The sequence below is a fragment of the Caloenas nicobarica genome, chromosome 10 (assembly GCF_036013445.1).
Source record: "Caloenas nicobarica isolate bCalNic1 chromosome 10, bCalNic1.hap1, whole genome shotgun sequence".
NCBI lineage: Eukaryota > Metazoa > Chordata > Aves > Columbiformes > Columbidae > Caloenas > Caloenas nicobarica.
The window spans coordinates 14,862,042-14,875,540 of record NC_088254.1 but is presented as its reverse complement, the minus strand read 5'-3'; the positions used below and the strand labels follow the sequence as shown (position 1 = coordinate 14,875,540).

At 43.2% G+C, this 13,499-nt stretch overlaps 1 protein-coding gene across 2 annotated transcripts in view; it reads left to right on the top strand.

Moving 5' to 3' along the window:
* The window catches only part of ARNT2 (aryl hydrocarbon receptor nuclear translocator 2), a 102,669-nt gene extending 91,115 nt beyond the window's left edge, over positions 1-11,554 (top strand). For both annotated transcript variants that reach the window (XM_065641771.1, XM_065641770.1), the window contains exons 17-19: positions 1,927-2,092; positions 4,563-4,699; positions 7,102-11,554. In XM_065641771.1, the coding sequence (XP_065497843.1) occupies positions 1,927-2,092; positions 4,563-4,699; positions 7,102-7,200 (402 nt within the window). In that variant the 3' untranslated portion in view covers positions 7,201-11,554. The remainder of the gene's footprint in view (positions 1-1,926; positions 2,093-4,562; positions 4,700-7,101) is intronic.
* Positions 11,555-13,499: the final 1,945 nt, after the last annotated feature.

The window sequence follows — 13,499 nt, the reverse complement described above, 5'->3', positions numbered from 1 at the left end:
TGCATTTAATTTGTAATAGCGTCCATAATAGTGGCAGTCATAACTCCGACACAAATCCCAGCGGAAGAGCTCAGTCCTGCACTTATTTTTATATGTGCACTGAATGAAATAAAAAGAGGACAGCTGTTTGGCTTTAGTATTAATCCTGTGAATTAATTCTTTCTTGGACCAAGCAAGACCTTGCACCCAGCAATGTTACCCTCAGTTGGCAGAGTTATCAGAAAGGGGCACATACAAATCCAGGTATAATATGAATTCAGAGCAGAGGCTGCTGAGCCCAGGGTAGCTCACCCTGTGTCGTGTGCCAGAGGGAACAGCACATCCCTCCATCAGGTGGCCTGTGCTTGACATCGTTTGCCCAGAAATCGCCTCGTGTTCTGTGCAACAATAAAAAAACTGGTTTGAAACTCTGTTAAAGACAAATAATAGGAAATAATCATGTTTGATCTATCATTAACGCTGCTCTTCATTGCTCTTGACTTTACATTGTTCAGTAGGTTAGAATGGCATGTTGGGGCGGGCACTAAATAGTTTTTTGGTAACTGAATTGTTTCCACGTTAATTACTGATTCTTCCCAGCCCTCAGTGTACCATTGTTATTCTCTCACACCTGTTTAATGAAATGCAGTCATAACATTAATTTTTTTTTTTCAGTGATATGGAGTATTCTAAAAATGACTTAAAAAAATGTACTCATCCCTCTTACTGTCCAAATTCCATCCAAGTCAACAGAGTTTGTATGTGAGTGTAAGGAAATTGGAATTCATTCGTCAATTGTAAATAAAGTAAAATAGAGTTAAACCTTGCAGAAGTGACACTTCATGCTTTCACTGTCATTGTAGAAAGCTTTAGAAACGTACTATTTCTTAGCTTGGAACTGAGCTGAAGAGTTAATAGCATCTTCATCACATTATATGCCTGTTGGGATCTGTTTTCCTCCCCCCAGCTCTCTTACATTTGTCCAAGAAAATAGCTTCACTTAAGTGCATTGATTGCCAATAACACTGCAGATCATTAGAAGTATCCAGACATGTAATCACGTTTAATTTCTATTTCTGGAGTTGGTTAGGCAGTGAGTTTTTCTTGGAGCTGCTGGATTTGCTCATAATGCAGGAAATGGTTTATAAGCAGATTCTGTCTGTAGCACTGTACGTTGCTGCAGCACGTGACTTTGGATGTGACACTTCACATCGCTTTAGTCTCAGGGTACATGTCTCAAAGCGGTCTTGCAGCCTTTAATCATGTGTGTAACATTCTTGGAGACTCTGTGACAAAGCCGTTATGTAGATGAAAATGACAGCAAGGTGGTTTTTCATACCCTTGAATTAACTCAGCTGCGCAGCTAAAGCAAAGTTAGACTGTTTCTTCCCTGCTCCCAGGGCAGGTGATTCACACTGCCAAGCCTTTTAGAAGGCAAAATAACTTGGCTGCGTGTACTTCTTAGGCAGGGAGAGAAAGCAGCTCATTAGCTTTGAAACTTCTTTGACCATTTACCCCCCAAGCACTGGAGACTCTGCTCATTTGAGAGCTGCATATGTTCTGCAAGACATTCTGATAACTCTGACTTTACTGGCGCACTGCAAAATCAAAACACCCGGCAAATAAAGGTGAATTCTTTATAGCTGTTCAGTTTGAGATTAATCCTTGTAACAGAGGTGAAGGAAATAATGTTTTTCCAAATAGCTCTGATACTGAGTACGTGCGAGTTAATCAGCAGGAGAGCTGTAAGTGCTGGTTTATAGTCTGTCGTGTTCCTTATGCAGCAACAAGTTGGCTTTGACAGAAATGAAATACGGCTGAGACAGGAATAACGTGCCTTTTTGCATCCACAGAGTTTATTTAGTCTTTACACTGTTAAAAAGCGAGTCTGCTGTGCTGTTCCTCAACAATAAAACTCATTCCTTTCTTTTACCCCTTGTTGCTCAGCAAATTCCGTCTCAGTCTGGCAAGGCTCAGTCGTCTCCCTTTGGGATTGGGACCAGTCACACCTACCCGGCGGATCCATCCTCGTACAGCCCCCTTTCCAGCCCCGCCACCTCCTCTCCCAGTGGGAATGCCTACTCCAGCTTAGCAAACCGAAGTGCAGGCTTTGGTAAGTTTTAAATGACTTAACGCAGAAATGTACCTGAAAATGAAACTCTCCGGCGTTAACTTCATTAAAAATCCTCCAACTTGTTCTTTTGGTGGGTTGGTTGGGAAGCCCAGTGCGTGAAAAGGTTTTGCAGAGTGGACTGAGATGACCTGTTCTCTCTGTGCCACATCTCCTCCACATCCAACACACTTCCAAATATTGTGGCATTTTATGGTGTGAGGGCTTTTTTTTTTTCCTTCAGTGAATGATGTCATGAAAGATTCAACAGTTGCTTACATCACTAGTACACATGTTCCCAAATTGTAGTCAGCAGGTTCAATTTCTTTTCACTTCTCAGGAGAACACTTATGGCACAAATTTACATTCTTTTCATTTGTTAACTTCCCTGGCTGCGTGTTGGTGTCCTCTTGCCCAGAGACGGCTTGTTGGAGTTTGGCTGGAGACAGGATTTTTTGTACCCACAATGTTACTAACCTAATCAGAGTAGGTGCCATGTTTTGAAATGGTTTTCTTTTCCTATTACATGCTCATTTAGTGGCTTTCAGACTGTGACCCAGTGGGTGACCCCTTCATAAGTTTTCTGCACTCCACCAGCACAATAATATTCAAGAGTAAAAAAATTATGAATCCAACAGTGATAAACCCATTTGGAGTCCTTGAAAAATGTTGCTGGCTGATAACAAGGTGCAATTCCAAAAAGTGTAGGTAGCACTGTGCTAATATGTGTCGTTTTTCCGTTATCCCTGGAGAATAAAATGGGCGCAGAGCTGTTGCAGCTCAGGCTCGCGGAGCACAGACCTGCGCTGCGTTGTCTGGAAAAAGTGCATTGAAACGGAGCTCTTCCCAGAGACCTTATTCATGCCTCCATTTCCACCAGGCTTTGTACATTTGTTTATGAGACAGCCTTGCATTTCAGGCCTAAGCTACTTGGCAAGAACCCTTTCGCCTAATGAGAAACATTTCCTGACCTACATCAGTTTGGATGCTATTAATAACACAGCCTTCACAGGGATGAATGTCTTGAACCTCTGCCTAGCAGTAACCGTTTTGCTGAAAAGAAGCTTCATTTGCCTCACTGAGTTAATTTCAATGTATTGTTCTGAGAAAAAAAAAAAATCTTGCAGTTTTCTTTTAAAAGGGTAACTTAGATGATTTTTGGTTTGGCCCATAAAGTGGCTGCAGGGTTTCTGAGTCAGCTTGATTATTGGTTGTGGTAATGTCAGTAAGAGAAGAGCTGTAATTATCTACTCAGATGTGATAGAAATATGTCACTACGGCCTGTTTACTTTCCTGTAAAATGCTCACTTCGTCTGTTTTGCATGGTTTAGCTGGTAGCCAAAAGGACTGGACTAAGCATGTGTATTTTCTGAAGCCACAGCTATGAGTAGTGACTGATGTGACGTGATGGAGTCTGGTTACCGGAGACCTGACACAGCACGTGTGTGGAAGTTTGGCACAGGGCATTTGGCACCCTTGGCAGAGGACGCTGATAATTGGGGAGAACCGGATCTACCCAGCTTGATTCTCTGCACTGAGGGGAAAATAGGCAAAAATAGTAGGAGTAGATATAGGACTAGATGGAGAAAAAGTATAAGCCTGGCAGCAAGCTTTCTAAAATGATGATTCTTAGAAGGGGACATTATAAATAACTGGAGGAAGATTTTATACATACGGGGCTAGTCTGTAGAAATACAGCGTAAAATTAGTCCAGCTTAAGTGTGACCTGTGACTGTAGTCATTAAAAGTGTACGTGTAATAGGTGATCAAATTATATGTGTGTGGCATCATGTTCTGGTTTTGTTTTTCTGGTAGACTATTTAGAAGAAATTTAAATTTAATTTTAGAAGAAATTTAAATGGCCTCAGACTTTTAAGAAACTATCACCATACAAACAGAGTAATAAATGGCTATAAGCTGCATTTTAAATCATTTTCCAACTGTAATACTGGAGGACAAGATAGTCCAGCAAGCAAGTCTGCATTTAATACAGCAAGACTGCTGTCTGTTGATCTGTTTTTAAATCTGCTTACAAGATCTGAAAATGTTTTTCTTAGATGAGTAGGCAACTGTGCACCCACTGCTCTACAAGGGTTAGTCTTTGAAAGAAAAAGAGCATTCAGATGATGCAGTTTGGTTTTTAAGTGAAATGGCAAATGTTCTTTATTAGTGATTAAAAAGTGGTGGGAAGCTTGAAAATTGTCTTCTAGTGCCTGGCTTGCGGTGTCACTGTGTGTTTTGCTCTGAGGGATTCACCTGCCGTGTCTGTGCAGCTGCAGCAATGAGCTTTGTTCTGGGGGTGGCCCCCACCCTGCAGCCGGGGCTGAAACTCCTTTGGCTTCCACCCCGCGGGGGCTTTTTTTCTAAGACTCATTTGCAACCACAGGCATTGACAGATGAAGCCTCAAGAGCAGGCAGGCGTTTTGAAAGAGCTGCTCTCTGAATTCTGCCCTTTCTCTCCCCGCCCGGCCAGCTGAAGGTGGCCAGAGCAGCGGCCAGTTCCAGGGGAGACCTTCCGAAGTCTGGTCCCAGTGGCAGAGCCAACATCACAACCAGCAAAGCAGCGACCAGCATTCGCACCCGCAGCCCAGTCAGACCGAGGTGTTTCAGGTGAGGAGAGTCCAGCCAGCCCAGCTTCTGACAACTTCCCACTGCGGAGCTCAAGAACCGTGGCCCTCGATGACCGGGGTGCCAGCAGGGCTTGGAGCGATTACCTCTTGCTGGGCGCTGCCATGGGTTTGTGCTGCCATTAGCTACAACTGAGATGGTTTTGTTTTCTGCTGAAGAACAGCAGCTTTGCTGATTTAAAGTGTTTACCCTTCTCTTTGCACCCTTTACTTAGGGCTTTGGCGTTTTGCAGGGAAGCCGTGAAGTAGTCCTAAATAGTGTCTTTTTATCCTGGTGCTGGCCTCTAAAATCTCAGTCATCCAGTTGGGCATCAGTGTAATTCTCTTTGATAGTACAAGCAGGAAAGGAGGCTGATACTGGATAGAAGATAGCGGCCAGTAATTTTTTAAGGTTAAACCCAGTCAGATATCAGACAGCTGGTAAACAATCCTCTTCAACTGCCTTCATTTTAATATTAAGTATCATTTGGGCCTTCACTACAGATGGAGAGGGACTTTACAAGTTAACTAGTAAGGTCTCTGTCCTTGTATAACTTGTTTTGAAATTAGATCAAGAAGACAGTTTGCAGCAAAACAATGCAGATAAACGCAGGAAAGACAGTTCAAGCCTCAAGCAAGGTTTGGAAGTGGGGTACCTCATTATCTTTTAGAAAGTAAATTCACCTGCAAGACTGGGCTCGTGCTCAATTGCTCGCAGGAACACTGCAGAAGAGGCGTTAGCCTGAAAATATTCCTGTGTGAACAAACCATTGCTTCACACAGGAGCAAATAATATCACTCCATCAACTACCTGTCTGCTTGCTTTTATCCCATGGCCCAATCTGTTTCATCTCTCTCTGTAAGCAAAATTTAATCACTTCGCACATAATTTAACCCAAAAGCAAATCCAGGATAATTCAGTTGGAGCCGATGGCAGTGTGGTTTGATGGCCCACAGAGACACGGGGCTCCAAGCAGCGTCTTGCTTGTGTCTCAGGCAAGTGCTGTGTCCCAGCAAACATCGTAGAGGAGTGGGAAGGAGAGCCGAGGGAGAGCTGGGCTCACCCGCAGAGCTCTCGGAGGTGACCGTGCATTTGGAGGGAATCAGGATAATCACTAGACGTGATGAAAAACTTGGATGAGCTCAGTTCAAAGGCCTCCAAGAAGCTGCTTGGACTGTTTGTGCCTGAAGCCAGCCCTGGGGTGGCTGGACGCATGGAGAGAGGCAGACTCGAGAGGGTCTGTACCTGAGGAGACCTTGCCTCAGACGTCCCAGCAGCAGAAATGCATTCAAAAAGATGGAAATTTAAACAGGTGGGGGCAACTGCAACTCCTCCTATGCTAGGGTGGGATGAGGGAAAACATAAAATTAAGTGGAAGTTTTGGTCAGAAAATGAAGGCAGCTGAGAAATTGCCTCTTGTGTTTTCAGCCTCTTCCACCAGCATCAACTGGGATGCCACAGAGACCTCAGATAGATTTTAATCTGTCTTAATTTTGGGGTGACTTCTCAGTACGCAGCAGCTCTCGGTAGTTATTCCTTCAGAGAGCAGATCCTGTGAGCTTTCTTATTTGCTCCTTAGGTTTTGTTTTATTGTAAGGATAATGAGCCATTCCTGGCAAAACTTGGCTTTGCAGTAAGAGCTTATTATTGTAAGGACTGACAGGAAAAGCAAGCATCAACTCTGGTTTTCTCAGCAAGGGATATCTTTTCCCTGTGGCTTCGGTCTCCGGCTGAGAGGAAAGGTTGAATATTTTTTGAAGCCTCCTGCAGGGACCTCACTTGGCTCAAGACACGTGGGAGCAATTACCACGAAATGCTATTTCTCCTGAGAAGTTCCTGCTATTTCCTCTGCCTTTGTACATGCATGAAGGCTGCTTGGGGATCTTGTCAGCTGGAGTGGATGTCCAGGCTTTAGTGTTCCTCAGAGGACGAAGAGCAGTAATAAATTCACTTACAGCATGCTGGTGAGGAGGCGAGATCCTCCCCAAACCCACGTTCATTCAGCAGGAGCTCCTTCTGTAGGGTGCAGGAGTGTGTGAGATGTTTGAATACTTCCCATATAGCGAAACCAGAGAGGTTGCTTCTCTCCATATGTACCTACCCGTTCCAAGGCGAGCTGTTTCAGCCTGGGAGGAGTATGGGGTACCTCAAACGTGCCTTATTCAGAGGAACAATCCAAAACTTATGCCCTGCTAAAGTCCCACCTCCTGTTGAGAAACGTTCCAGCAAAACATAAGCAGCACATAAACCTCAGCCCAGCCCCCTGCACAGGTCTGGTTTTCACCTTATTTATCTAAACTTTGGACTTTCTGGTTTTACACTTGAAAAGATGAACAGGAAACGGTTTGTGTCTGGATAACGTGTGAGTAAGTGACACTTCACTTTGATTTTTCCTTATCATGCAGGACATGCTGCCAATGCCGGGAGATCCGACGCAGGGTACTGGCAATTACAACATTGAAGATTTTGCTGACCTGGGCATGTTTCCGCCATTTTCTGAGTAGCTGGAAGTTCTTCTCCAAGGCCATTTCGGTGTAATTTTGGCTCTGCTTTTTCTGTGTTGCATTTCTGTAGAAGCTACTAAACCAGAAGACACATTTCTCATGTTTCAGGTAGTGGTGTAGGGCTTGCTTTCTCCTCCTTGGGGTGCGTCAGTGCCGACAGAGGAGCTCCAGCACTTGTTAGTGTTAGTCAACAGCTCCTTTTTTTATTTTATGTTATTGTCCTCTACCTCAGAGATGAAAAACTTTGCTTGATTTAAAAAAAAAAAAGTCTCTGAGTCTTAAATATTTGAATGTGAATGATACCTAATATTTCCTTTGAATGGTAATTTTTAAATAGATAATGAAGTAACAAAGACTAACAGAGAAAAGGTAAGGTAATGTGTTGTTACAGTGCCTACCGCTAAATTTCGATGCCTTGCTTTAAGCTTAAGTTTCTGGAAGCAGACACAGTATTCTGTTTTCTTTGATTCTTGTAGTTTTTAGGTCACTTTAAATGTGAGATTAAGCAACATAATGTAGGCCTCTCCCACCGGAAGATTCAGCTCCGCCTTTTCTAACTTAAACTTGAATGTGTGTACATTTTGGTATTTTATGTATATCTTGTGCTGTATGAAGTGATTTCCTGTATTGGTTTCTTTCGCCTTTACAAAGGGTCCATTCTGGAGTGTACTGGAAAGGTCGATGATATATGTGGAGGATTTAGATATCGTGGGAGTCTCCATCTCTTCACATAGGTGTTCTTATTTTTAATTCAGGTGGTTCTCTATTCAGAACAAACACTTACATAAGCTATTAGTCTGTTTTTGCACTGAATTGAGGCCTATAACTCTACACATTTCTCACTGGCTGCTTTAGTATCTATTGTTCTTGCTTTCCCAAAAAATATTGCCTCGTAAAAAATGACTGTAAACACATCAAGATTGCATTTTCTGTATTAGCTGCATTTCCTTTCTGTGAAGTACTTTTTTATGCTGTGAAACCTCACATTTTAACAGCGCAAGGTGGTGGCCTACTACTAGGAAATCATTCAAGCTCATTTGCTTCAAGCAGTGAGATGGTTTTGTAGTGTATAATTTTTTTAGGGCGAGTTGGTAATAGATATCAATTGGACTATTGTCCACTGCATACACAGTGATAACTTGAATTTTTGCTTGGATTCCCAAGCAATCGCTTCTGTTAAACCCTGTTAACCCTATTCTGTTAAATATGGGATTTTCAGCCCACCAACTATGTTGAGGACTCTTGACTATTCTGAATGCTGTATGCTTTTCTGCAGAGGTAAGTTAATCACCTTCCTCTTCGGCAAGTCCCCTACCATATGTCTTAATCCTAAATGCGGTAGAAAGTTTTTTATTCAGTATTTCGCATGCATGACAAGTTACAGAGGTTGGATTGTAAGGTCAGCATTTTTATCCAGATCGTTTCTTTTGGGATGGGAGGAGAAGGAATCTCCCATGAAGGACAAGGAGCCCAGAGTTCACACGTGCAGGTCGTTCGTGATTTTCGAGGTTGGATGGTGGTGACCAGCCTTTGCAGAGGAGGAAGGGAGCAGCTTCCCTCAGCCTTTGCATATTCAGGGGCCATCACAGATCTTGAAACAGCAGCCCCAGGGCATAACCCCCATCTAGAAGACCTGGATCTCCGCAGCAGTTCTTAGACCTCCCAGCAGTCAGCTCTGCCTTCTGCCTTCTCTTCACTCCTCTTGAATTCGGGACTGCACATCACTGCAGTCCATCTGGCCGGGATGATATCTCGGGAAGCAGGCAGGAGCCCGTCCTGCAGCCTGCTCTGCCCACGTGGGTTTTGTGCTGACAAGCAACAGAGATGGCTGGGCTGCAGCCAACACGACCCAGGGACGCAGCTTCAGCAGTTGCCCATGTGGCGGTGGTCCCATCCAACTCTGCTTTCCCAGCCAACCCTGAGAACAGCGTGTAGCTTTCATTATCCAGCAAGAGTCCTTCCTACTGTTCCTCTCGCTAAATCTGGGACCAATCTCTTCCCCTATTTGCAAGTGGGGCTAGGGACTCTTTTTTTACAACATTTTTAAATCTCTCTAGATGCAGCACTGGAGAGGCCACAGATCTCCTGGTCTGTACTTGCCTCACCAAAATCACACTGAGAACAAACAAAAAACCTTTTATCTCTTCTCTCCCAGAGATCGGGAAAATACCTTCTTAGGTGAGCAAGCCACGCGCTTATGCGCTATTATTTTAAATTCACGGATGTTTATTCTCTTGGAGCCTTCTCCCTTTCCACTCACACACGACGGCTGCTCACTGGATTAGACAGGCAAAGCTCTGCTATCCCAGAATGAAATTCATTGATGTCTGTAAAAGGTGGCCAGATGCTGCGCCAGCTGTGCAAGGCAGTCAGCATCTGTACAGCAGGGCGAGCTTTTTAAAAGGGGCTGATCACGAGGGGCCGAGCAGTTTATATCTGCCCAGAAGACGCTTGACGTGATAAATGTCAGTTCTTCTAAAATTTTTAAAAAGTATTTCTCTGTAAAACGAAAAGTAAAAAGTGAATTGAAAAAATGCTGTTCTTTTATTTTACCCAACAAACTGCTCAAAGTATAATGATAATTTACTTTTTCTCCTGAATTCAATCTAAAATTAAAGGTTTTTTTAAAGTAATTTTCTCTCTCCTAACATCAGCGATAACTTCCTTGGTGTGTCATGGTTTTTATACTACTGTAGAAGCCTTCTCATGTACAGAATTTGGTCGTGCAGCTAGAAGTGCACTGTTAGCAGAATTTCAAGCACATCTCTTGTTTTTGTTGTTGTTTTTTAAATACAGTATTATATTTTTTCATCCATTATGCCTGAGGCATCAGAGCACGGGCTGCTGCTCACCTTGTAGACTGCTCCTGCCTTTCTGCTTGGGAAAGGGGATGGCTGCTCTGTGAAGGAGCGGTCCAGATAGTGCCAGGTTTGGGTTTTCCCCGTGAGCCGTTAGCATCCCCGTTTCTGTTCAGCCATCCCAGTGCTTCCTTCTTGACATTTCCCCCCTCCCTCCCTCCCCTCCCGTTCCTGGCCGCCCCATCTCCGCAGCGCGTTCCCACACCCGTGGGGAAGGTGTTGGGTTTGCCGTTCTTGAGCCAGCGAGGAGGGGACGCTTAATGAGCCTAAAATTTGGCAACTTTTCTGCTTCTGACCAAGCTAATGAGTAAGTTCAGCCTTTGGTACCGCTGCTGGGCATCCTGTGCTGCCCTGGCCGTGTCCTGCCGTCGTGTCCGTGGCTTGCTCCTCTCAAACAGCCTCGTCCCACGTCTCGGGGCCAAAAAACCTGCATAGTGTTGGCTGTGCTCTATCTTTTTGTCACGTGTTTCGTTACTAAAGCAACTTACTTATCCTATAGCTGAAGTTATAAAGTGCATTTGGAATGCTAACGTTTTTTATTACGTGCCCTTGGTGTAGCTTTGCTGGCACTTTGGCTGCCGGTTTCCAGAATTTCACAGGTGGTAGATTTCTCATATCATTTGTGTTTTTTAAGCTGGAAATGAAGCTGTGATTTCTGATCAAACTGCGTTGGAAACACAGTGTTTCTTGAAACTGAATCTTTTGGTTTTTAAAGTGATGGAGCAAGAAACTGCTAAGAGTAATGGTCTGGGCAAGTTATTTCAAAGAGCGGGCATGTAGACTGAGAAGATTTTTAGATACTAAAATATTTATATTCATTTATTAAGACAAGCAATCCTGTTTAACAAGAGGGACTCCATCACATTACTTGTTGTAAGTGCTACTGGCAGTACCTATGGTGATGCTTTAACCAGATAGTTCCATTTGTAGCTTTGTTGCCTTTTTTCTTCTTTTGAAGTACAGTATGAAACTGTAAATACTTCTTGCAGTACTGCCTTTTTAACTCTTAATTACTTTTGGCACAGTGTTAAATAGTGTTGGATTTACCCAATTGCTATGACATATATTTTTATACATAGGTGTACTCTTTTTTCGAGAGTAATACAGCCATTTTGTCATTAATGCCTTATCAGTGTCATACTGCTGTTGCTCTTTGTTTGCAAGGTATTGAGTGGACTAATTTCTAGTTCAGATATTTTCACTTTTCCTGGCAGTGCTCAAGTTTGGTTTCAGGTGTTTTTTGCCAGAATTCCATTTTTCACAGTTGTTCACTGTGAGAAGAGGAGAATATGGGCTGGATTTTGTTTCTATTAATGGAGCAAAGAAATGGTGATGGCATCTAATTGTCTTTAAAAGGTCAGTCTTTTCCTACTGTAAACCGGAGTGCATTTCATGGAACTGATGACTGTGGGCACTGCTTACTTTGTGTAGATTAATGTTCTTTAAAAAGGGAAAAAAAGGGGGGGGGAGGAGGGGGAGGAGGAGAAAAAAAATTTTAAAAAATTTAAAAAGAACTCCAAAAATGGGCTTCTGTCATTGTTAGGCACTTGGTTACTTATCCGTTTAAACTCTTCATATTGATGTGAAATTGTGCTGTGGATAAAGTGTATTTTGTACTTCTGAATGTTCTATATTTATGACTAACAAGTACAGAATCAGTTGTGTGTATGTATAACTAATAACTGCCTTTTTAAATTTCATTAAAATAAAAATGTCATGAGCTGTTGTTAATTCCTGTCTCTCTGTAAATAAGTAAGATACGCTGCTGGGAATTGTCAAGTAGGAAATAACTCTGAATGGTAAGATTGGTGCCAAAAGTCAGACGATTAGGCATTGATCTTTGTCTTTGAAATCTCCTGTTCTGTGCGGTTGTGGATGGGAAGTTTCCCTTTTATCTGTCCTGTATAAAGGCTGTCCGGAGGGAGTGGGAGAGGAATGGTAGTTGGAGATCTGAGCTTTTCAAAGAAGTTCCAGAAAAACATTCATTAACAGTCCTGTTCTGCTGACACTGAGGTGTGTGAATCCATGTCTGTATTGTAGAGAGTTTCATTAGAGCACAATTGATTCAGAATTAATTCATAGTATGTGGCAATTTTTATTCGCTCCCTGAGGCAGTAACACTCTGGTTTCTTTGTCCACCTTTTAGTCTCATTGCTCAAAGTTAAAAAATAACTTCCCACAAACATTCTGGTGACCTTTTCAGACTTTCTTATGTAAAGTGCATTTGCCTTTCACTGTGGTTCTTCATTGTCTTTATACTGTATTTCTTTGTCAGCCTCATAGTTTGTGAGCAGGATTTACCTTGCAAATAAATCCAAAAAGCTGATGACTGGACCGCAGCAGGAGCTGAAGATGCTGTGCTCTCGGGATGCGTTCCTGGTGCAGGGTAGGTGGTGTCGTCACAGCCCATACCGCATTTTTGGGGCTCTGTGTGTGGAGAACAGACACGGGCTCTGCTGGGACCCATCGGGGCACTGGGATGTGCTTAATCTGACGCAGCCACCAGCCCCCCTGCTCTGTCAGGCTCTGCTCGCTAAGTGCTCATCCCAAAGAGAGAGGTTGCTCAGTGAAAATGTCCCATTCGTGCTCTTTTGCTGCGAAAATTGGTTTTTCAACAAAGTGATGTTCTTTGGGCATTTCCCCAGACGCTTGTGAAAATCTGTGATGAATGGATATGCCCCAGACCATGAACCCCATTTGGAAGTGCAGTGGTACCTTCGTCATGGCTACTGTCTGGTGCTTTTTTTGATGAATTTTAATAGGCTCTTAGTTCCTTTTGAAGAACATTATGCAAACAGAAGGGTGCACATAGAACGGGTGATGCACAAATGCTGAGCCAGGTATGGTGTGGTCGGGCTGGTTTAGGATCCCTCCTAGCTCTCCTTTTAGATTGATTGTCATTAACCCGTGCTCTCGTGCTTAATCAAGTTTATTCTGGGTACCAGGGTGACAACTGAGTATGGAAGTGCTAGGAGCTGCTAATTTTGGTGTGGAATCTGGGTTTGGAGATACGGGATGTGAAACGGAGCTAAATGTTTGGTGAGAAGTAGTAACTGCAGCTCTGCGTGGCAGGACACCGTGGTAGACATCCACATGCAAAGGCTGGCGCACAGGACAGAAATGCAGTTGAGGCTCGCTGTGTCCCTGCACTTTTCATCTTTGGCTCTATAAACTGGCACTAATGACTAATAGCAACAGCTTAAGTCTTCATTACGATGATAGAAACGTATTTTTCGTAATCTTTCCACGGGAGCTAATTCTTAGCCACATTTCCATCAATGTACAACATCATAGTTCAGGAAGTATTAGTCATTTAATTTTCCCACTTTCTGTCCAAGTTGGATGTAAGAGGGACAGATACAGGATGAATTCTTCCATCCTTTTCCACCAAGTTTCGGCATATTCCTTATTGGAAATACTTGGTAGCATCTTTCTTCAAAC